Source organism: Colletotrichum lupini, chromosome 1, assembly GCF_023278565.1.
Source record: "Colletotrichum lupini chromosome 1, complete sequence".
Lineage (NCBI taxonomy): Eukaryota > Fungi > Ascomycota > Sordariomycetes > Glomerellales > Glomerellaceae > Colletotrichum > Colletotrichum lupini.
This window is the reverse complement of record NC_064672.1, coordinates 4,303,410-4,324,510: the sequence shown is the minus strand read 5'-3', so window position 1 is coordinate 4,324,510 and position 21,101 is coordinate 4,303,410. Positions and strand designations below refer to the sequence as shown.

Below are 21,101 nucleotides of genomic sequence, written 5' to 3'. Positions count from 1 at the left end.
TCACAATGGAAGACTCTCCAATGGTCGAGGATATCGCTCTCGAGACTCCAGCCCCGGGTGCCTTTGTTCCCCCTTCTATCAACGAAAAGGCCATTCTCTCGGGCGACTCATACACATACTTCTCCCCAGTTCCCTCAACACTTCTCCCACCAGCCTCATCGACAAAAACCAGCACACCTGACGAATCAGATTCACCGGCAGCGTCCGGCACTCCAGTCTGCTTAGGTGTCGATGAAGCCGGCCGCGGACCGGTCTTGGGACCCATGGTGTATGGTGTCTTTTACCTACCCATTCCCCTCTCGGACCCCTTACTCCGTGAGACCCATCACTTTGACGACTCCAAAGTGCTCACACCGGCCGTCCGCTCACAACTCATGACGGCTCTGTGTACGCCGGGCTCCGACCTGGCCGAGACTTGCGGCTTCGCCATCTCAGCACTCAGTGCCCGCGACATCTCATCAGGCATGATGCGCCCGGGAGCCAACTACAACCTCAACGCCCAGGCCATGGACGCCACCGTTGACTTGATCAAGGGTGTCTTTGCGCAGGGCGTCAACATCCAGGAGATCTACGTCGATACCGTCGGTCAGCCCGCCGCCTACCAAGCCAAGCTCCAGCGCTTCTTTCCCGCAACAAAGATTACAGTCGCGAAGAAGGCAGACAGTCTCTACCCCTGCGTATCGGCCGCTTCTGTATGCGCAAAGGTTACCCGTGATGTTGCGCTTGAGGTTCTCTACAAGGGGCGAGCCCCTGACGCTGCGGCAGAGGGAGAGGAGGGCATGGCCTGGGGTTCAGGATATCCATCAGATGGACGGTGTGTGTCATGGATGAGATCCAACATGCACCCGGTGTTTGGATGGGGTCCCGAATGCAGGTTCAGTTGGGGCACGGCCAAGGACATGCTCGAGGCAAAGGGAAACCCAAAGGTGGAATGGCCGGTCGAAGATGACGGCGATTCCGCGCGAATGACAGACTACTTTGCGTCGGGGAACAGGGAAGAAGATGGTGATGAATTGGGGACTTGGTTTGGCAGGCCGGCTGGCCTAGAGGCTTTTTAGTATAATAGTTCAGATTGGGATTGTAAAGTATGTCTCACTGTTTGAATGCCGCCTTGAAGGTGTTAATATCTTGCGCTGCCTACCCTTACGACGTCCACATGTATGACCGATGATGTGTGAATAGGCTGCAGTAAACAACGATGGTTTGCTTACGTTTAGGTCTCATCGACATCGTCTACAGATAGCGCCTTTCCATTGTATCATTATGACTATAGAGTAGAGAGTCAGCCACTATTATGTCACAGTCCTTTAATGAGGTGGTCGGGCGTAGTCATACAGTCCCCGGCTGCGTCTAGCCAGCATCACGAACAGCCTTATTGTCCACGTTTCTTAGTATAACCATGTTCCAAGTGTTGAAAAACAGCGACAAGCCAATGCTTTGCATTTGTCCACCTTCTCAGCCATGCCAATGCTGGTCATGTCACATGGTTCCTATCATTTATTGGCGTGTCTGTGTGGCACCTCGTCATGCTGTCTACTTGACTCGCAATCAAGACGGACTCCCCTTAGTCTGATCATCATGTCGTTTTGACGATGAACACAGATGCACACTTTATGTACGGCTATCATGATCGATCTATTATGAAGGACAGGAAAACACGTACCATCAATCTTCATCGCCACATGGTCGCATCTTCCGTTGGCTACTCTTCATCAAAGAGTAGATAGGCTTATTTCAAGTTTCCAATCACCGTGTTGATCAGCCATGAAAGCACTCAATACTTGATATATTCGGTATCATTCACATTTTGGTTGTCAGAGACGTTGGCTCAGTCGTGATCGGGTACCTTCATTTGAACATCAATTGTCACTTGCGCTTCTTTGCTGAACACTTTATGTTCAATACGTGTAATAAGCGATATTCACCCCGGCTTCGGGAATGCCTGTTCACATTCTCTGTCTTATCAGTAAGGAATCGGCCAGGCCAGCAGGCCCCTCCCTCTCCATCAGTCATTTGACTGTGGCAAGTTTACAAGAAGTCTTTCACTCGGTCCTTGGGGATTAAACAGCTACGGAAAGCATCGAAGCAGAATTACGATGTTTGGAATGTTCCCTGCTCACAAAGACGGCATTTTGGAGTGGCGGTAAACTGATGATACTTACCACCAGCATATTTTACGAGGAAGCCAGCATAATATGGCAATCATTAACTCAGGGATTGTGACATGGATAGGAAACCTACGTGACATACAACTGGCTAGGAAGGATTGTTCGAAATCTAGAAAGACCTACGCAAGCCGAAGCTGCGTTCTCCTTTCAGCAGAATCACCGGGCGGTAAAGGCGCTGTTCACGTACAAAGAGCTTCACAGTTGGCGAAGAAGCGCAAGTCTGAACCCGCAGGAGATCTTATAGAGGCAAGCTAAGGCGACTACTCAAGTCATATAATTAGAGGCAATCTTTCCCGTATCGACTATGCGTGACCTGTCCACGATATATTCTACCAGACGTGATCACCTTTGCGCTACTATCGTTTCCAAAGCAATACGCTTTACTCGCCACCAATCCGTCAACAAAACACTTTTAAAAGAGCCAGTCGTCGCTTTGTTTCCGCGCTTGACTCTGAACTTACTTCCTTGCCGGAAGCTTCATCATGTCGTTGCCTAAGACCCCTGTTGGAGCCAGAATCAGAAATTTTTGGATCCCAAGTGAGCATGCGTCACTTGACGACACGGCAGGCAACCACATGATGCTGGATGAGGGCACTGCCGGAATAGTTCGGAACCCTGCCAAAAAGACAAAAAACCGCTATCTAGAGTTTGAGGTTTACGATCGGGAGGACACTCGATGGGGACTTTATTACAACCCCAAAAAGTTCAAGGACCCTGCCATCGTTTCTGAGGAGTTCCTCGAAATAGGCACTCTCCCGGCGTCAGGTTCTCTTACGGAAGTTTACGAGCCGAGCCCTGCCGCAAAGGCCGACGAAAGTATCGAGATGCCGTATGAACGCCTTCTGGTCACATTCTTCGAGTCGTGTAAAATTCATAATGATGATCTAGATCTTGCCGGGGTGAGTCTTCGTCAGCTTGACATGTTGAAACAGCCAAAGAAAATCACAAGTATTGCGGGGGAAATGGTTCAAGGTTAGTGGACGAAGTAACTTGTGACGAGAACATGAGCTCTTGAGAGTAACGCTAGGTCTCGAGAAGATGGGAACTCTTGGTTTGTTTCGAAATGGAATTCCTAGCCTCAAGGAAATCATATCGAGGGCTACCGAGGTCGATAGACTCCCTGCTGAGGAGAGAACAACTTAGATAACGAGCACGTACTCTACATCACTGTCTACCACGGGAAGGACGACTCTTCTTCGGAAAATTTCAGAACCCATTTCTTCATTTGTGAGACCCGGCTTCAAAGCTAGCCCTGGCCCAGAGAGTGGCCTCAATTGGAACAGTCCAGTCTTGGAGTTGTATCGTGTTGCAAATGGCCTTTGGACGGGGCAAGAAAGAATCCGTCATGAGGATGGTCCATCTTGCTGGCTCTACAAGAGACCGCCGTGCAGAGTGGAAGACAACAGTAATGTCAAGGATCTCGATAGACTCGCCGTTACCTTTTGTACACGCCCAATGCCAGAAGGCGTACGAGGCACGAAGTAAACCATTCAGCGCCTCCGCCATCTTTGAGAAAGAATAATGGCGGCGAATGGAAAGTCAAGGATGGCGATTACATGGTTCCCGCGGTCGAGATTGCAATTTTGTCGACGGGTAATCGCCATCCTTGTACATACGAGAAATTTTCCGGCATCGGTCTATTCGACAACTTCAAGGAAGTGTTCAGAGTTGCCTGTCGCATCGAGAATACGAATGCAGACGGAAACCTCGAAACTCGATACTTGACACAGGAATCAGCAGTTTCACTGCCAGATCTTTCTAAGATCCATGGTACGAAAGAACAAAGAGACGCTATGGATGGGAGTTGGGCCCAGGCAACGTCCATCCTCGCGACATTTGTAAAGAAGTGGAAAATGGGACCCGAAAGTGTCCCAAGCACCCTCATAGACGGGTGGCCGATCAGGCTTCGCAAAGTCGCACCCAATTTCTTCACAGAGGGACTGAGGGTTTTCACTCCCGAGAAAGAAGAATCAGACCGGCCCAGATTGCTTTCCGGCAAAGAGAAAAGGAAATTACTTGACGGGAGGAGTGTTTTTGAAATTCAGTGGTATTCCACAAGCAGAACCACTTGGTAGCAGCCATTCGTTATCAAGGAAAAAAACACTCCTCAAGCTTCAGAGGCTGGTCAAACGGAGAAAGCAGGCGATGGAAATGTCAAGTGCAAGGAGCCGCGTCGTTTCGTTTACGACTCAACGGCGGCACTTAATCCCGAGGAGGATATTTAGGAAGGAAGAAAGGACCAGACAGATTGGGAGATATGCGACATCGCTGATTAGCAGAGGCCGCTCTCGCGCTTTGAGGTCAATTCTATAGTCCCCTCGCGCGTTGGGTACACTTTGCAATCGAACGTGCTTGTAAAACTCACTAGTTCGATTACTTAGTTGAATCTATTTGTTTCGAGAACTCGACTGAAATGCATTTGCGGGACTGCAGTCGTTTGTACCCGAACAGCCGTCCGGGCTGTGGTCATCTCGAGGTTCCGAGCCCGATTGGAGACCCACTTGTTGCGGGATCCTCCTTTGGTCAGGGCCGGCCGGTCGGCCGGGTAAGTGGGGTCGTTTCCGATTGTCGCAGCTTTTGATAGACCATCTCTACGGAGTACACAGTATCCGTGCATTCCTTACCTACCTTACCTTAGGCACCTTTGCCATTCCTGCTGGTGTTGGCGGAATTTCTGTCTTTGCCTCCGCCTTTGGTTGCTTAGTCGTTGTTGGGTACTGCCATCAGTGGGAGCATCAGATACGAATACGTACCAAGAAAATGAGAAACAGAAAAAGCATAGAGGTACGAGAGGGGACTATAGCAGTAGGAGGAACAGAAGGAGAAAAACCCGCAATGGTGGGTTTCATTGGGCTGCCATGGCAACAAAGGCTGCCCTTTGCGCACCTGCATGCAGTGTTCACCACCTCACACACCACCAATCCCAAGAATAATTGCAATAGCAGCCTGATTTCCCAAATCAATTCCTTTTGCCTAGCTGTACGGAGTATCAGTCTGCCTGAATGTTCTTGTGAATGCTGCAGTCCCTTGCATCCCTTCTCACTTTCGCCGCCGCATTTCTTGGCGCTCACAACCCAACCGACATTGATCGCACCTTCTGTTGATTTCGATTGTCGCCTCTCGGTTGCTTGAGATCGAGAGGTCTGACTAAGGGGCAGAAAGGCCCCAGAAAGGAGATTCGAGATGGTTGTAGTGGATAATGGATGCTTCATGAAGAGTCGCTGGGTCCGGTCGCTGGGCCACGCAGCAGTGGCCCAGCTGCGTGGCCCAGTCTGGATGATATCACCTCACCAGCGATGGAAATTCTCTTTTCTGGAGCGGTGTGGATTCGTGGACGAGAGGGGAAAAGTAGAGGATACCTACACAGACCAGTTTTAAGGCGTGCATGGGAGCCAAGCCAGGGTACTGTGACAAGGGGCGCAAACGGGCTGCCCCTCCATAGACCTCATGGAAGGTTATGATGTCAGCGAATCGCCTTTCGCAGAATCTTTCTCACGTCGCTGGAATCGCCTTGCGAAGCGCTGGGGAATTGCCTCGAATCCTGGAAAATTGGAAACTTTGCCTCCTGGAAAGCCTCCTGGAAAGGCTGAAAAGGCCCTAGTCCCGAATTAATCCTTGTCGGGGTTGGTAGAAAATTTCAGGCGTGTTCGAGAGGCTCCTGGAAGTGTCCCCAGCTGGGCCGCAGCGATTGTGGTACCCCACCAATTGAGGGTAGGTGGAAGAGGAAAGAACCATTTCGAATTTTTGCGGGGCACTGAGTCGCTCCTGCCTCCTACCTGCCGTCTACCTTTTAAGAATCCAAACACCAACTCTTTGCATCTCCTGTCTCTTCGCTCTTCACGAAATCCAATCCTCTTCTTAATACCCATCAAAAAATCAGAAGTGTCCAGCGCATTTCTTTTTTCACCGAATTCTTGATCGCTGATATCAACTCTACCGGAATACAACTTCTCCCGGTTACGCGCACGAAGATACCCCTCCTTCACACGCGAATTCTAAAAACACCACAACTCTTCTTCCACACACCACAACCGTCACAATGGCTTCCGGAGGCAAGGCTGTCGGTATCGACTTGGGTACCACCTACTCGTAAGTTACTCTCCTTTTTGCGCTCCTTTCTCGTTCTCAGCGCGCCTTGTCGTCGCCCAAATACCCCCACCACCCAACATGATCACAACATATACTAACAGTCTACAGATGCGTCGCATACTACTCCAACGACAAGATTGAAATCATTGCAAACGATCAGGGAAATCGCACAACCCCGAGCTTTGGTAAGAATCAAGAATTCTAATTGTTGTCGAATTCTTTACACTTGCTAACTTTTTCCGCAGTTGGTTTCACCGACACTGAGCGTCTGATCGGAGATGCGGCCAAGAACCAGGTCGCCATGAACCCCCACAACACGGTCTTCGATGCCAAGCGTCTCATCGGCCGCAAGTTCCAGGACTCCGAGGTCCAGGCCGATATGAAGCACTTCCCGTTCAAGGTCATCGAGAAGGGCGGCAAGCCCAACATCGAGGTCGAGTTCAAGGGCGAGACCAAGACCTTCACTCCCGAGGAGATCTCCGCCATGGTCCTGACCAAGATGCGTGAGACTGCTGAGTCTTTCCTCGGCGGCCAGGTCAACAATGCTGGTAAGTTACACATGTCCCAACATCACTTGAGAGTCACAAACTAACTTGTCTCAGTCGTCACTGTTCCCGCCTACTTCAACGACTCCCAGCGTCAGGCTACCAAGGACGCCGGTCTCATTGCCGGCCTCAACGTCCTTCGTATCATCAACGAGCCTACGGCTGCCGCCATTGCCTACGGTCTTGACAAGAAGGCTGAGGGTGAGCGCAACGTTCTCATCTTCGATCTTGGTGGTGGTACTTTCGATGTGTCTCTCTTGACCATTGAGGAGGGCATTTTCGAGGTCAAGTCCACCGCTGGTGACACTCACTTGGGTGGTGAGGACTTCGACAACCGCCTTGTCAACCACTTTGTCAACGAGTTTAAGCGCAAGCACAAGAAGGACCTGTCCTCCAACGCCCGCGCTCTGCGCCGTCTCCGCACCGCTTGCGAGCGTGCCAAGCGCACCCTGTCCTCGTCTGCCCAGACCTCCATCGAGATCGACTCCCTGTTCGAGGGTATCGACTTCTACACCTCCATCACCCGTGCTCGCTTCGAGGAGCTTTGCCAGGACCTGTTCCGCTCTACCATCCAGCCCGTCGACCGTGTCCTCACCGACGCCAAGGTCGACAAGTCCCAGGTCCACGAGATCGTCCTGGTCGGAGGTTCCACCCGTATCCCCCGTGTCCAGAAGCTCATCTCCGACTACTTCAACGGTAAGGAGCCCAACAAGTCCATCAACCCCGATGAGGCTGTTGCCTACGGCGCTGCCGTCCAGGCCGCCATTCTGTCCGGTGACACCTCCTCCAAGAGCACCAACGAGATCCTTCTTCTCGATGTTGCCCCTCTGTCCCTCGGTATCGAGACTGCTGGTGGCATGATGACCAAGCTCATTCCCCGCAACACCACCATTCCCACCAAGAAGTCCGAGGTCTTCTCCACCTTCTCCGACAACCAGCCCGGTGTCCTCATCCAGGTCTACGAGGGTGAGCGCCAGCGCACCAAGGACAACAACCTTCTCGGCAAGTTCGAGCTTACCGGCATTCCCCCCGCTCCCCGCGGTGTTCCCCAGATTGAGGTCACCTTCGACCTTGACGCCAACGGAATCATGAACGTCTCCGCTGTCGAGAAGGGTACCGGCAAGTCCAACAAGATTGTCATCACCAACGACAAGGGCCGTCTTTCCAAGGAGGACATTGAGCGCATGCTTGCTGAGGCCGAGAAGTTCAAGGATGAGGATGAGGCCGAGGCCCAGCGTGTCTCTGCCAAGAACGGTCTCGAGTCTTACGCCTACTCCCTCCGCAACACCCTCAGCGACTCCAAGGTCGACGAGAAGCTTGAGGCTGACGACAAGGAGAAGCTCAAGACTGAGATCGACACCATCGTCACCTGGCTCGACGAGAACCAGCAGGCTACTCGCGAGGAGTACGAGGAGCGCCAGAAGGAGCTTGAGGGCATTGCCAACCCCATCATGATGAAGTTCTACGGCTCTGCTGGCGGTCCTCCCGGTGCTGGCGGTGCCCCTGGCGGCTTCCCCGGTGCTCCCGGCGGCGCTCCCCCCGGCAACCACGACGACGGCCCTACCGTCGAGGAGGTTGACTAAATTGATACCCTTGATGAATTCTTTCCTTAGAGTCCGAGTCATGGGTGTGGCACCGCATCGGCAGCCACTGTGTTTCACGACTAGACTTTTGCTTTCTTTGCATTTATGAAATCACGATGGGAAAAGCACGGTTATGGGTCAGAGATGTATTCTAGCTAGACTCCGCGGTTTAGGAAGTCTAATACAAAACAGTAAAATTACTTGTTCATTCATTCATTTATGCTTGTGATGTGCTCTGATACTCGAATACTACCCCATAATCATATTACTCAATCAAAAATGGAAAATGCAGTGGTTGTAGTAAAAGGGCTTCACTTGGCCCGGCCGCAAAAAGGTGAGAAGAGATGGATCCTTATTGTACAATTGTATCATGCTGCTGGTTCGATGCCGAGCCCCTGCCTAATCTGCTTCCGCCTCTCAATCTCCATCCTCTGCCACTCCTCGTCATTAATTGTGGGTTCCTCCAAACTCTCCGTAAATGCCATGCCCGGTGGGACCTTGGTGGTCCTTGCCTGCCAGACGTCCTCACTACTTGGCTTGCCATTTCCGTACTTTTCAAACTCCTTCTGACGATAATGGTCTCTTATGGCATCCTCCTTCATCTTCCCCGAGTAACTCTTGATCCTCATGCAGAACCAAAAGTCCTCCCAGTGTTCGCTGCAAGAGCGCATCGTGCCGTATCGGTAAATGCTGTTCCACTGGCCGCCGACAGACTGGCAGTGAAAGGCCATGTCAAATGCCTGGCGGCAAGACATCTCTGTGGGAAGGGTGGACTCAGCCACGGGATTGTCGGAGGGTGGCGTGATTGCACGGTTGCTGGTTTGAGAGGGGGAATCGGGTGAAGATTTGAGGGAGAACCATGATGAAGACGATGATGGCTTGGACGGTGGGGAGGATGATTGTGCTGGCGCTGACGCCTTTTCTTCTGGCTGACTGCCCGATTCGTTCTGGAAAAGGGCGAGGAACTTTGCAATCTCGGGATCGATCTCGGAGTCAGTCGTCTTAGTCGAGGATGGCGGGGTCGGCGCGGGAGCCTGTGAGGCTTGTCCCGGGGCGGGAGTCTTGGGGGGAGATGGTGAAGCCCAGAGCCAGCCCATTTCGAAAAATTGTTGATTTAAAACAGAAGAGAGCGTAAAGAATCGGGCAAAGTCCCAAGGTAATATCGTCTTGGGCAGGTCGGACGCAATCGAGAATGAGGGGAAGTCGGCAACCGTTACCATCAATGACCTCCAAGACGCCGCGTCTAGCCAATGAGTGGTTGCATGATTTTTGCCATAGCTGCGCGTGCTCTGGTGGGGCGTCGTCGGTTCGGATAAGATATCGTCCGTTTCGAAACTTAAGGTTATGGGGCGCGTTGGACCGCGCGGGCCTTCAAGTGGAGCCGCAAAGCGTGACATCATCCCACGCGAACACCGGGGCTGACTTTCTCGTGAAGGAGCTAAGCAGCTCTGGTAAGGTGAAGTGAGGCAGGCAAGCTAGTCGGCTGCCTTGATTCTCTTACATTGCCTTCCATCCAGCTGTTCTCAACGTCCCGTCCTCAAACTCAATTCCACCACTCGCTGTCAAAGCAACATGTGAGCCTGCATCGACATCCATCCAATGTTACCTACCAGAGCGCTGCTTCGCTCCGGCATGAGGCCTGCGCCTCGGCTGCAGATGACATGGGGCCTGCCCCGGCCAATTGCTCAATCCCAGCGACATGGAGCTATCGTGCGCGCCGCGTCCAAAGCATGGGAGAGTACCGTAACCGGCGACGAGAAATCCGGGCATATCGCCACTACGGAGAGCGAATCCATTCTCTTCTTTGACAGTAAGATTTCTGGTCACCCCTTCTCTCAGCCGAGTCATTCCTGCATCTGACCCAGGACCTCGCGCCTCGGGTCTAGGTCCTACCCTCTCCCAATCTTGGCCTCCTCCGAGCATCAAGTGTTGTATCGATGCCCTTCACTGTCTCCGTTTCTCTCCTTGATCACATCCCCTGCTTTCTTCCCACTCGCAGTCTTGTCCTCTTCACCCCCACCTTTGTGCCTCTTGTTCAATGTCCATCTCGGCCAGCGCTGGCGCGAGGAAACAATACTGACAATAGCTGGTAGACCTCTTTCCTCTCAAGCTCACCTACCTCCTCCGACGGTCATGGCAGTCAGACCGTGACCTGACCGACCTTCTCAAGCGCTTCGATGGCTCTGGCGGAGGCCTTGGCACCGATCCAATCAACCTAGTAAAACGAGCGATCCCCGACGATCTCCCAATCAAAGTCACAGAGATCCTACCGCGACTCAAGGACGGAGGAGCTTTTGTAAAATTCAGCCATGGCTCCGACGTTGTACCAAAAGATATTGAGAGTGAGTTTGAACTTCGTTCTAGTCCGCAATGACGTCTTCGTCGCTGTTTAAACTGAGTCTCCTGAACTCGTGTCAATGCCTGACTAACACCAATAAGCATCTCTCGCTCGTTCGCTGGAGAAACATCCCCTCAGACCATGGTTCAACCCCTTCCGTGGGGTTCAGGCAGGATTGGTCAAGGGGGTTCCTTGGCTAGAAGATCTCTACCGATTTCCCAAAAGTCGTGTCAAGGTCGAATTCACAGGAAAAGATGCAGGCGGCGAGGCCGTCGAACTCTCACAGGAGACCCTCTACAGTCTGTTTCGCAGATACGGTAAAATTGCCGAGATAACTTCACAGCCTTCCGACTCGAAGGTTCTCCCAAAGTATGCGTACATCGACTTTGCGCGCGTCCGCGACGCCATCATGGCGAGAAATTGTCTTCATGGGTTCCTGGTTGACGAAGGTATTGGTGGCGGAAAGACTGGCACAAGGCTTCGCCTATCCTATGAGCAAAAGGTCAAACCGCACAACATCTGGAACTGGCTCACTAGCCATCCTAGGGTGGTAATTCCCGTCGTTGCCGCCCTCCTTGCTGCCATCACAGTGGCCATCTTCGACCCCATACGCGAATTCTTCGTCAAGGCCCACATCCAACATTCTTTCCGACTGAGCAACAACAAATTCTACCGATGGATCAAGAGCCAGACTTCCGACATTTTCTCCTCATTTGGGCACAAGAAGGCTGACAAGGCCGGGTTCAGTGCAGTTTGGCAGCATCGCCGAGACCTTATCGAGCAGATCCAGACTTGGCTCCTTGAGAGCTCCGACACTTTCATCGTTGTTCAGGGCCCTCGGGGTTCAGGCAAAAAGGAGCTCGTCTTGGACCAGTCACTCAAGGGCAGGAAAAACGTTTTGGTGATCGACTGCAAGCCGATCATCGAGGCAAGGGGCGAAAGTGGAACCATCAAACACCTAGCTGCCGCCGTGGGCTATAAGCCGATCTTCGCTTTCTTGAACAGCATGAGCAGCATGATCGATTTGGCAGTTCAGAGCACGACTGGGGTCAAGGCTGGCTTTTCCGAGACACTGGAGTCGCAGGTGGTCAAAATCCTTCACACAACCGCAGAGGCCCTAAAGGAAGTCTCCCTCGCCGGACGCGACAAGGATGGCAAGGATGGCGACCTTTCAGACGACGCATACTTGGAGGCCCGTCCAGACAAGCGGGCTGTTGTGGTCATTGATAACTTTTTGCACAAGAACGAAGGCTCAAGCCTGGTCTACGACAAGGTTGCGGAATGGGCTGCGGCAATGGTTCAGAATAATGTTGCCCATGTCATCTTCTTGACAGACGACACCTCTTACTCAAAATCGCTATCGAAGGCGATGCCGGATCGCGTCTTCCGCCAAGCTGCTTTGGGCGATCTCTCCCTTGACGTTGCCAAGAAATTCATCATCAGCCGTCTCGAAGAGGACGAAATTGAAAAGGTCCGAGAACAGTCCAAGGAGGCAGAGGAGAAGGAGGATAAGCCCGAGCAACACCGAAAACCCGATCTCTCGGAGCTGGACTCGGCAATTGGAATCCTCGGTGGCCGTCTCACAGATCTCGAATACCTTGCTAGACGACTAAAGGGTGGCCAAAGCCCCCAGCGCGCCATTGAAGATATAATCAACCAGAGCGCCACTGAAATCGTCAAGATGTACCTTCTAGGTGGCAAGGATACTGTCGAGGGCAAGAAATGGTCCACCGAGCAGGCGTGGTATTTGATCAAGGCGCTTGCTTCTCACGATGCTCTTCGATACAACGAGGTTCTCCTGTCCGATACTTTCGCCTCTTCCACCACCCCTGGCGCCGCGAACGGGGAGTCAGCCTTGGAAGGACTTACAAACGCAGAGCTCGTTACGGTAGAGACCTACAATGGCCGGCCGCAAACGATCCGCCCAGGAAAGCCAATGTACCAAGCAGCATTCAGTCTTCTGCTTGACGACCGTGTTCTTAGGGCCAAAATGGACTTGGCCCTTCTGAAAGAGCTTACGAAGGTTGAGGCAAAAGTCATCGAAAAGGCTGAAGGAGAGCTGGCGCTGTTGGGCAGCCTGCCAAAACAGCCTGCTCAAACCGGGTCTCGAGTAACGTACCTGCTCGAAAAGCTCGAGGGCAGTCAAGTCAAGATCACAAAGTATGAGAAGGAGATTGCAGCTCTCAAAACGGTTCTCAAGCACAACTACTAAGGCTTCATTGTTCGGGGGCCTACGCTCTGTATCAAACCCAGGCAGAGAACGACCGACGATGATATACGGTGGTCGATACCCTTCTCAATATTCAAGTAATACTAGAGCCCTCGGCCTCGCCCAGAAATGCCCCTGTACAATATACCAGTCCTTGCTCTGTTGTCATTTATATCTGGCGCGGCTATTTGAGGTACTCAAGTCCAAGCTTGGAATCCGTGATGTACCCAGATGAGCGATCTTCCCTTGTATGGGTTTAAATGTCTGGCCAAAAAGAGGGTTACTAATTTCTCATACACAACATCGCTTCTTAAGGAAACACCGACTGCTTTGAAAATTTACCGAAATTCCATTCACTTGGGTGCTCGGATGCTATTCCACACTTATAATCCGTTCCTGAGTATACTAAGGTAAGTAAGAAAGGGATCCATGATGTGAACAATGAATGGAAAGCAGGTGTGCTGTAACTTTTAATGGGTCCTGTCGCTATGGACCCCGGAGTCCTGTAACTTGCGGCCAATGAGACGCTTGGCATCGAAGACCACAGTGTTACGGGGGTTCATGGCGACCTGGTTCTTGGCGGCACCTACGACAAGAAAGCTGCTCATGATCCTCAGTGTCGGTGAAACCAACTGCGAAAAAAGTTAGCAAAATGTCAGCAATTCGACAGCAATTCAGATTCGGTACGTCCCGAAACTCGGAGTTGGAACACCTTAAAAAAATCAATTTTTGTGGCCTCCGGCCATGAATGATTGCAGCATATCACTGCAGGAGAATCACCCCAGCATTGCTAGGTAGGCTCAGTCCTCAGATATGAGGGTGGATTTCCTAAAAGATCAATGACCCAGTGGCAGGTCTTCAGCAGCACAGATGGAGCAAAGGCACTGTAGACACTGCAAGGGCGTCCCCAGAGCAGAAAACAGGACACGCACTCGCGAATCAGCTTGTAATACAATCGCAACGTCTGTTTTTCCGAAGGCAGTCAGACTGAACAATATCTTAGACTCCGCATCATCTTCGCCTGCTGGAGGAACCGCCGCGGGGATGAAGGTGGGCAAACGCCTCCACAGCCTTTTGGAGAAACGCATAGAAATACCTCCACCAGCCCCGCGGGGTTCGTTAGGGGTCCCTCGAAAATGACCATTGTACTGGTTGACAGTGTCAGGACAACACGACTCAGACCTCACCTATCGACCGGGAACTTGGCCGAAGGACATAAAGGTGCAAAGTCGTCCTTGGAACAAACCCCGGTCACAAGGTCATGTGCTTGCGGTGCTATCAGTCAGCCAAGAACCCAACCCAATCAATCGAGAGTAATGCTTCTCTGGAGAGCTGCATCCTCCAGCAAGGGTGCAGAGGAAAGCGATCATCGGCCCTATAGCCCAATGCGACAGCCCAAGCTTTTGCGGACAACGATACAAGCATTTTAGAGGGCTGGGCACTTTCTCGGCAATTCTGGGCATTGCGGGCGGCTCTCTAGCACAATTTCTTGGCTACGACTCTAGCCGACGACACCTCATCAATTCGCGATTCGTGATTTAACAAGACGATTTGACTAAGACGGGATTCCTCCTGTCAAAAAATGCGCCACAAATCCACCAAATAATCACGCGGCCTTTTCGCCGTCTTTTGTCGGTACTATGAAACTCCAGGGACTGATTTACACGAGCTGTTGCCGACTTGGCCCCACCAAATCCTCTGTGCCTTCGTACTATGGCACCATGTCTACAGTCTAAGTACCTAGAAAGCCATTCGGTTGGTTTCCAAGTGGAGATGTCGTTAACTGGTCTGCCAAAAAGACCAATGGCAAGCATACCGCCTCCAGACGGTGACGTCTTCATGCTGGCGTCGAAATGAGGAGTCGATTTATCCTGGTCGAGCGCGCTCTCTTTTGTGTCCTCTTCCCTTTCAACCATCTTTGGGTATGGAGAACGCATTTTCCGTGCCCCAAACCCCGCAAACCCGGAGTCAAGAAAGCGTACCCGGTTTATTTTCTGTCACCTCTAGATTCTCGGAGCGTAGACAGAAAGATGCAATGGCGACCTCACCTCACGGTTGCAGAAGCACACGGACTTTGATCTCGACTAGGGCGTCAATCTCACCGTTCTTGGCGTTCTCGACGAGATCTCTTGTCCTGTCTTGGCTTTTCCCAAATTCCCCGAGATAAGTGGCGGCATCTCCAAGCCTCCAACGACAGAATCCACAAACGATCCCGCCTCGAAGCGTTCCCCCCGGTCGATAGCCTACCCCGGAAACGGCGCTACTCTCCGAACATAGTGGGATCGGCAATTGGATAGCATCTCATCTGACAACGCCATTCCCGTCTTGCGCCGCACAGTAGCCCGCTCGCTCGTTTACCTCGCATGTTTACGACAAGGGCAATTAAGACGGTCAACCTTGTCGGATGTGCTTGAGTCTTGCACTCAAATGTACTTCTGACGGTATCCGTCCGACAGGGTCCCACCTTTTAATTACGTCTTGTCTCGAATGGCCAGGGTTCCTGTCCTTATCTCTTGCTACACGGACGTTCCCACACAACGTGTGTTGCGTGTGCCAGGACTCAACCGCCGGGACGTGCTTTTCCTGGGGAGGAAGTGAGAAGCAAGATCAGTCTGGGGGAAGCCATGGGTTTTTGACTGAAGGATACGACTAGAGAGCAATGGACCCTCAGAACCATGAATCCGTTCAGTCAAAGACGGGACCGTTAACGGCCAAGGCTGACCCGAAGAGCTTAGCTTTTGCTTTCGACTTTGCTGTCTGCGGCGTCTAGCAGCCGGTATCATATTGTGCCGATCTCTGCCCAATTCTCCCAAAACAGAGGAGCACTACCAAGGCGCCGGGCTTTGGTCCGCAGAACTCACTTCGAATGACAGCCACTGCTAGTGGAGATCTCAACTGTCGCACAACCCAGATGCGCCCTTGCGGAGCATCGTTACATCTCTTTCGACCGGCAGCCCAATTAGACACGGGAATCTAGACGATGGGCCATGCAAGGCCGAACCCGCGAACCATGAAGTCTAGTATGCTCTCCGCTGCCTTGGTCAGACCAAGAGAGAGCCGCCACTGTCATGGTACCCAGTCGTGCCATTCACATACACCACGCGCGCGTGAGGGGATGTTATTTGCTCCATGGCTCATCTGAACAATAGCTACCATCTCCCTGCCCCCCAAACCCCAGCGAATCCACTTTCAAAGGTTTGGACTTTCCCCATGGGTCGCCCCATTGTGGATCTACCTCTGGATGCTCGTACGCTGTGGTCTAGTCCCATTGACATGAGAGAGGGGGGAACAAAGCCGGTCTACCTAGTTCGCGTTGACAGACGCCTTCGAGCTGCCGTTCTTGACTTGCGGGGGAAGGTGGTTGCGCCGATCTGGTCTCCGTGAACCTTGTGCAGAGGTTGGGATGAGAAGTTGTCTGTGGGAGAGATACAAATACCAGACAGCGCCCATCCCATGCTTTCCCGGTTTCCCCCTCTCCTCGTCCGAGCCCTGTCTTTGAGTTGGACGATCACTCTCGGATTTCAAGGCGCATTCTATCGTAGAGACTTGATTGTCATCTTGTGATAGACCAAGAGTATAGAGCTCGAAACACTCACACTTCAACCCAGAAGCCATCAAGCATTGAGTCGTCGATAGTACTCAACGCGCCGCAACAATGGCGGACGACAAACACCTAGACGGAGCCGCGGTGTAAGCATTACTCACTTACAATGAATCTTCAAATTCCAACTAACACACCCAGCTCGGGCGACTTTTCCAACATGGAGAAAGCCCGTCGCGGATCGCAAGCAACAGTAGACCTAAACGACAACGTCGACGCAAAGTCCGTCCTCCGCCTCCAGGTCCTCAATGGGACGTAAACTAACCACCCACCCAACAGAATCAGGAACCCCCTCCTCGGCATCACCCGCGCCGAGCTCCTCCGCGACGTCGAAGCCTTTGCCCACGACAAGGGCCTGCAAGAATACATACCCGTCTTGAAAAAGGGCGCCCTCGTCGCCCAGGACCCGACGGGCTACGAGGAGATTGACGGCCCCGAGGCCCTCGACGCCACCGAGATCCAGGTCCTCCGCGACGAGATCGAGCATAAGTGGCGCATCCCTAAGATCCTGTACCTCACCATCATCACCTGCTCCATCGGCGCCGCTGTCCAGGGATGGGATCAGACGGGTAGCAACGGCGCGAATCTGTCGTTTCCCACGGTGTTTGGGATTGGGGGTACTTCGCACCATGATACTCTCCTTGTACGTCTCACTCACTCACCCGCAAGCCATGTTTATGGTATCATCACATGCTAACACTCTCAAAAGGTCGGCCTCGTCAACGCGGCGCCATACATCGGCAGCGCCCTCATCGGCTGCTGGCTCTCAGACCCGCTCAACAACTTCTTCGGCCGCCGCGGCGCAATCTTCTTCGCCGCCAACTTTTGCCTCTGGCCCGTCATCGGTAGCGCCTTCTCCCAGACCTGGCCGCAGCTGCTCGGCTGCCGTATCCTCCTCGGTATCGGCATGGGAGCGAAAGCCAGCACGGTGCCCATCTTCGCCGCCGAGAACTCGCCCGCGCCGATTCGCGGCGCTCTCGTCATGACGTGGCGTGAGTACCACCCTCTCCCCCATTCTGATATAGATATCATGACGAGAGTCATATGTATAGTTCCTGCTGTATGCTGACCGCAACATCAACAGAACTCTGGACAGCCTTCGGCATCGCAGCCGGAACGGCAGCCAACCTCGCCGTCGCCAAGACCGGCGCCATCGCCTGGCGCCTCCAGCTCGGGTCCGCCTTCATCCCGGCCCTGCCGCTCGTGCTGCTCATCTACATCTGCCCAGAGTCCCCGCGCTGGTACATCAAGAAGAACCGCTTCCCCGATGCCATGAAGTCGCTGCTGCGGCTGCGCAACCACCCGATCCAGGCCGCGCGCGACATCTACTACATCCACACCCAGCTCCAGCTCGAGGCCGAGATTGTCGGGCGGTCCAACTACGCGAAGCGCTTTGTCGAGTTGTTCACCATTCCACGTATCAGACGGTGAGTGATGATGCCATATCATGATGAGACGAAGAAAGAGTTTGCGTGAGATTCATTGAGTACCGAAGCTGACGTTTGTGATCTGGTGCAGTGCCACGCTGGCTTCCTTCACCGTCATGATTGCCCAGCAAATGTGTGGTAAGTCGTGACCCCGAACTTGAACACCTCTCGATCGTTACTCACCAGCGGACAGGGATCAACATCATCGCCTTCTACTCGAGCACAATCTTCAAGGAGGCCGGCACATCAGAGTACAACGCCCTCCTCGCCTCCTTCGGCTTCGGCATGGTCAACTTCCTCTTCGCCTGGCCCGCCATCTGGACCATCGACACCTTTGGCCGCCGCTCCCTCCTCCTCTTCACCTTCCCCCAGATGGCGTGGACGCTGCTCGCCGCGGGTCTCTGCACGCTCATCCCGGGCACCGGAGGCGCTCACCTCGGCCTCGTGGCGTTGTTCGTCTACCTCTTTGCCGGTACGTCCCTTCTAATATCATCCACATGTGACATATCAAGAAGAAAAGAAAAAAACACTAACAAAGTCACAGCATTCTACTCACCAGGCGAAGGCCCCGTCCCCTTCACCTACTCCGCCGAGGTCTTCCCCCTCTCCCACCGCGAGGTAGGAATGTCCTGGGCCGTAGCGACCTGCCTCTTCTGGGCCGCCGTCCTCTCCATCAGCTTCCCCATCATGCTCGCCGACCTCGGCGTCGTGGGCTCCTTCAGCTTCTACGCGGGCCTCAACGTCGTCGCCCTCGTCATGATCTTCTTCTGGCTCCCGGAGACCAAACAGCGCACCCTCGAGGAGCTGGACTACGTCTTCGCGGTCCCCACCCGCGTCTTCATGCGCTACCAGCTCACGGAGGCCCTGCCCTACTGGTTCAGGCGCTGGGTCCTCTTCCAGAGGGACGCCGCGCTGGAGCCGCTGTACAAGTTTGACCTCACGCACGAGGATCACCACGGGAGCGAGACGTACGAGAAGACGCAGGTCGAGCAGCGGGATCAGAAGAGGAGCGGCTCGGCTACCGGCGTAGACGTCACCGCCTCGTAAACGGATGGGGGTGGCCGAGCCGAGGTACGAGATAGAGCTTGTAGACGAAAGACCTGAACGCGGCGGGGAGTGGTTATGTTTGCACTGACTGGCGTGGGAGCGCCGTTGGACCCGTGGAACGTCGAGAACTGGGTGGGCTTTGATACCAAATGAGGCTGAGCTAGACGGGAAGAGCATGGGAGTTTACGGCGTGTACTACACACGCGCGTCTACGTAATTAGCGTCGTCGAGTTGACTTTGTTTACTCGGAGAATTGTTTTGTAGATGAGGGAGAGGCAAGAAGGGGGGGGGGGGGGGGGGCGGCTCTGAATGGGTAAGCCCGCCCACAATCCGTAAGCGAAACACATCACGAAAGCACCGGAACATATCCCGATGATGCCACTTTGCGTGCGCCCCCTCCCTTCGTAGCTACGTAGCATAGCCTGTAGAGAATGACTGCCGATTGTGCAAAGTGCCCCTCCAATTTTCACGATTCATGACAGACAACATTCTTTACCACCACAAAAGACTTTTCAACCACCCTGCCACGTCTCCCGCCACCAGACCGGCCCGCTTGACACACAGAAAGGCTGGAGGGGCGTGGTTGAAAGGCACCGGTGAAAATGTCTCTCGACGAATCTGGCTCAGGGGCGGCAAAGCGGTAAGAACATTTGCAGGTCTCAGTGATCTTCTCAGACGGCGCGAGAGACGGCGGCTTTTCTAAATGGGTCCTCCGATCTCCCTGGTAGCGGGGGCCGCGTTCGATTGACGTATGCACCCCGACAACCCCGAGTTACTTTCCTGGGACGACGACACCAAGTGCGGAAGAACGCGTGGGAAGGCAAGTCGTTCTTGGGGAGACATAGAAGAGCGCGCTCTCAGCCCTTGGCACGAGGGCAACGGCAGCTAGGCGTGCTAAGCCAGCCAAGGGCTCGTGAAGACTTTCCCGAACTGCCCGCCGCGAGCAGTGATCCAAATCGAGATTCTTCTCCCGCCGCTCTCGTGTTGAGTCTAGCGTCAAACCCAACAATGCAGACTGAGGCGATCGATTATGAAAGATTTTCGCAACACGGGCTGTAGATCCGATCCAACCTCCGACATGTAGATTCAAATCGTAGAGAATGTGAGACGTGGCACCGCTCGCGCTGCAGGAATTCAGAAAGGGGATAGGCGAACTGTAAGAGGCAACATATTACAGTGTTGGAAGTCACATGAAACGCATACTTGAAGAGTAAAAAGAAAGAATGCGCAAGCAGGCCATTTCGTCTCGTGAGGAATAGAGTTCCTCGTCCGTGGACCGTGCCTCTTGCCTGAGAAGGTGAGGAGAGATGGTGTTACACCGCCGCAGCCTCGGAATCTCTAGCGTTTGCTTTTTCAGGTACCCGCGTTTTTCGAGGGTCTGAGGTGTGTGATGTGTCTCTGACGATCAGCTCGGGCTGAAAACCGTTCTTGGGATAACAAGAGGAACCGTGAGGGAGTCGGTTGTGTCATTGGTCGCCACTGGCGCGAATCGCAATGAAGCCACCGTCGGACTAGGCTGGCGCCGTTGAGGACGCCGGCTGTTAGGCTGCCGCGAGCCGCGGACGGGGCGGCTGGTTGGTTGGGTTTTGAAAAGGGCTAGTGAAGAAGAGCTGGTGACAGGGAGGGCGACTGACAGGCCACCGAGTGGGCGCAACCCGTACACGGTAGATGAGTGGCCGACCATGTGGCGGTTGATATTGCGAGAAAAAACCTTGAAGCTCGCCTGCGACCTATGGTGAGTATTAGAAACAGAGCGGAAATTGAATTGACTTCGTGATCAATGAGTGCAGGATTGAGCGGCCTGTCGAAGCAGGGACCCATGGGCAGGTCTAGACGGTCCAGACTCGAAGAGACTTGAACGCGCGGTGCAAGCCAGTTTCTGTCACAGCTTGTCTCTCTCTTGTCCTTGTAGGGCTCCGCTAGGACGCAGGGGGCGGGGATGGGGGGGAGGAGAGCTGGGAGACTGGAGACAAGATGCGGCGGACGACGAATGGACGAGTGGGTGGCTTTTGGTGCTAGCGAGAATTGTATGCGGGTGGAAACGAAACAGAGACGACGTCGGCTTGTGGGAAGGCTGAAAAAAGGACGGGAGTA

General features: G+C 53.4%; 11 protein-coding genes across 11 annotated transcripts; 7 read left to right on the top strand and 4 right to left on the bottom strand.

Moving 5' to 3' along the window:
* Positions 1 to 5: 5 nt before the first annotated feature.
* On the top strand, positions 6 to 1,058 carry CLUP02_01288 (ribonuclease HII; the record flags this gene model as incomplete). Its single annotated transcript, XM_049280330.1, has 1 exon — positions 6 to 1,058. The coding sequence occupies one exon, from the start codon at positions 6 to 8 to the stop codon at positions 1,056 to 1,058; it is 1,053 nt and encodes a 350-aa protein (XP_049136287.1).
* Positions 1,059 to 2,650: 1,592 nt separating this feature from the next.
* Positions 2,651 to 4,393, top strand: CLUP02_01287 (uncharacterized protein; the record flags this gene model as incomplete). Its single annotated transcript, XM_049280329.1, has 6 exons — positions 2,651 to 3,140; positions 3,196 to 3,219; positions 3,297 to 3,395; positions 3,457 to 3,612; positions 3,663 to 4,114; positions 4,244 to 4,393. 6 exons carry the CDS (start codon positions 2,651 to 2,653, stop codon positions 4,391 to 4,393), a joined length of 1,371 nt encoding a protein of 456 aa, XP_049136286.1.
* A 1,814-nt stretch (positions 4,394 to 6,207) lies between these two features.
* CLUP02_01286 (hsp70-like protein) lies at positions 6,208 to 8,385 on the top strand (the record flags this gene model as incomplete). Its single annotated transcript, XM_049280328.1, has 4 exons — positions 6,208 to 6,257; positions 6,366 to 6,442; positions 6,503 to 6,805; positions 6,860 to 8,385. 4 exons carry the CDS (start codon positions 6,208 to 6,210, stop codon positions 8,383 to 8,385), a joined length of 1,956 nt encoding a protein of 651 aa, XP_049136285.1.
* A 368-nt stretch (positions 8,386 to 8,753) lies between these two features.
* CLUP02_01285 (uncharacterized protein) lies at positions 8,754 to 9,782 on the bottom strand (the record flags this gene model as incomplete). Its single annotated transcript, XM_049280327.1, has 1 exon — positions 8,754 to 9,782. The coding sequence occupies one exon, from the start codon at positions 9,780 to 9,782 to the stop codon at positions 8,754 to 8,756; it is 1,029 nt and encodes a 342-aa protein (XP_049136284.1).
* Positions 9,783 to 9,984: 202 nt separating this feature from the next.
* Positions 9,985 to 12,935, top strand: CLUP02_01284 (uncharacterized protein; the record flags this gene model as incomplete). The annotated part of the gene is made up of 3 exons (XM_049280326.1): positions 9,985 to 10,195; positions 10,479 to 10,727; positions 10,825 to 12,935. 3 exons carry the CDS (start codon positions 9,985 to 9,987, stop codon positions 12,933 to 12,935), a joined length of 2,571 nt encoding a protein of 856 aa, XP_049136283.1.
* A 438-nt stretch (positions 12,936 to 13,373) lies between these two features.
* Positions 13,374 to 14,474, top strand: CLUP02_01283 (uncharacterized protein; the record flags this gene model as incomplete). The annotated part of the gene is made up of 8 exons (XM_049280325.1): positions 13,374 to 13,388; positions 13,457 to 13,554; positions 13,611 to 13,634; positions 13,691 to 13,726; positions 13,787 to 14,046; positions 14,098 to 14,153; positions 14,215 to 14,282; positions 14,363 to 14,474. The coding sequence occupies 8 exons, from the start codon at positions 13,374 to 13,376 to the stop codon at positions 14,472 to 14,474; spliced, it is 669 nt and encodes a 222-aa protein (XP_049136282.1).
* Positions 14,475 to 14,538: 64 nt separating this feature from the next.
* On the bottom strand, positions 14,539 to 14,869 carry CLUP02_01282 (uncharacterized protein; the record flags this gene model as incomplete). The annotated part of the gene is made up of 2 exons (XM_049280324.1): positions 14,539 to 14,587; positions 14,673 to 14,869. 2 exons carry the CDS (start codon positions 14,867 to 14,869, stop codon positions 14,539 to 14,541), a joined length of 246 nt encoding a protein of 81 aa, XP_049136281.1.
* CLUP02_01281 (uncharacterized protein) lies at positions 14,857 to 15,099 on the top strand (the record flags this gene model as incomplete). Its single annotated transcript, XM_049280323.1, has 1 exon — positions 14,857 to 15,099. One exon carries the CDS (start codon positions 14,857 to 14,859, stop codon positions 15,097 to 15,099), a length of 243 nt encoding a protein of 80 aa, XP_049136280.1.
* Positions 15,100 to 15,698: 599 nt separating this feature from the next.
* Positions 15,699 to 16,554, bottom strand: CLUP02_01280 (uncharacterized protein; the record flags this gene model as incomplete). The annotated part of the gene is made up of 5 exons (XM_049280322.1): positions 15,699 to 15,905; positions 15,980 to 16,057; positions 16,120 to 16,191; positions 16,251 to 16,425; positions 16,529 to 16,554. 5 exons carry the CDS (start codon positions 16,552 to 16,554, stop codon positions 15,699 to 15,701), a joined length of 558 nt encoding a protein of 185 aa, XP_049136279.1.
* Positions 16,555 to 16,587: 33 nt separating this feature from the next.
* CLUP02_01279 (uncharacterized protein) lies at positions 16,588 to 19,007 on the top strand (the record flags this gene model as incomplete). The annotated part of the gene is made up of 8 exons (XM_049280321.1): positions 16,588 to 16,622; positions 16,675 to 16,755; positions 16,813 to 17,176; positions 17,243 to 17,525; positions 17,618 to 17,960; positions 18,052 to 18,098; positions 18,154 to 18,432; positions 18,505 to 19,007. The coding sequence occupies 8 exons, from the start codon at positions 16,588 to 16,590 to the stop codon at positions 19,005 to 19,007; spliced, it is 1,935 nt and encodes a 644-aa protein (XP_049136278.1).
* Positions 19,008 to 20,603: 1,596 nt separating this feature from the next.
* Positions 20,604 to 21,026, bottom strand: CLUP02_01278 (uncharacterized protein; the record flags this gene model as incomplete). Its single annotated transcript, XM_049280320.1, has 1 exon — positions 20,604 to 21,026. A coding segment is annotated over one exon (423 nt), but the record flags the coding sequence as incomplete, so codon positions are not given.
* Positions 21,027 to 21,101: the final 75 nt, after the last annotated feature.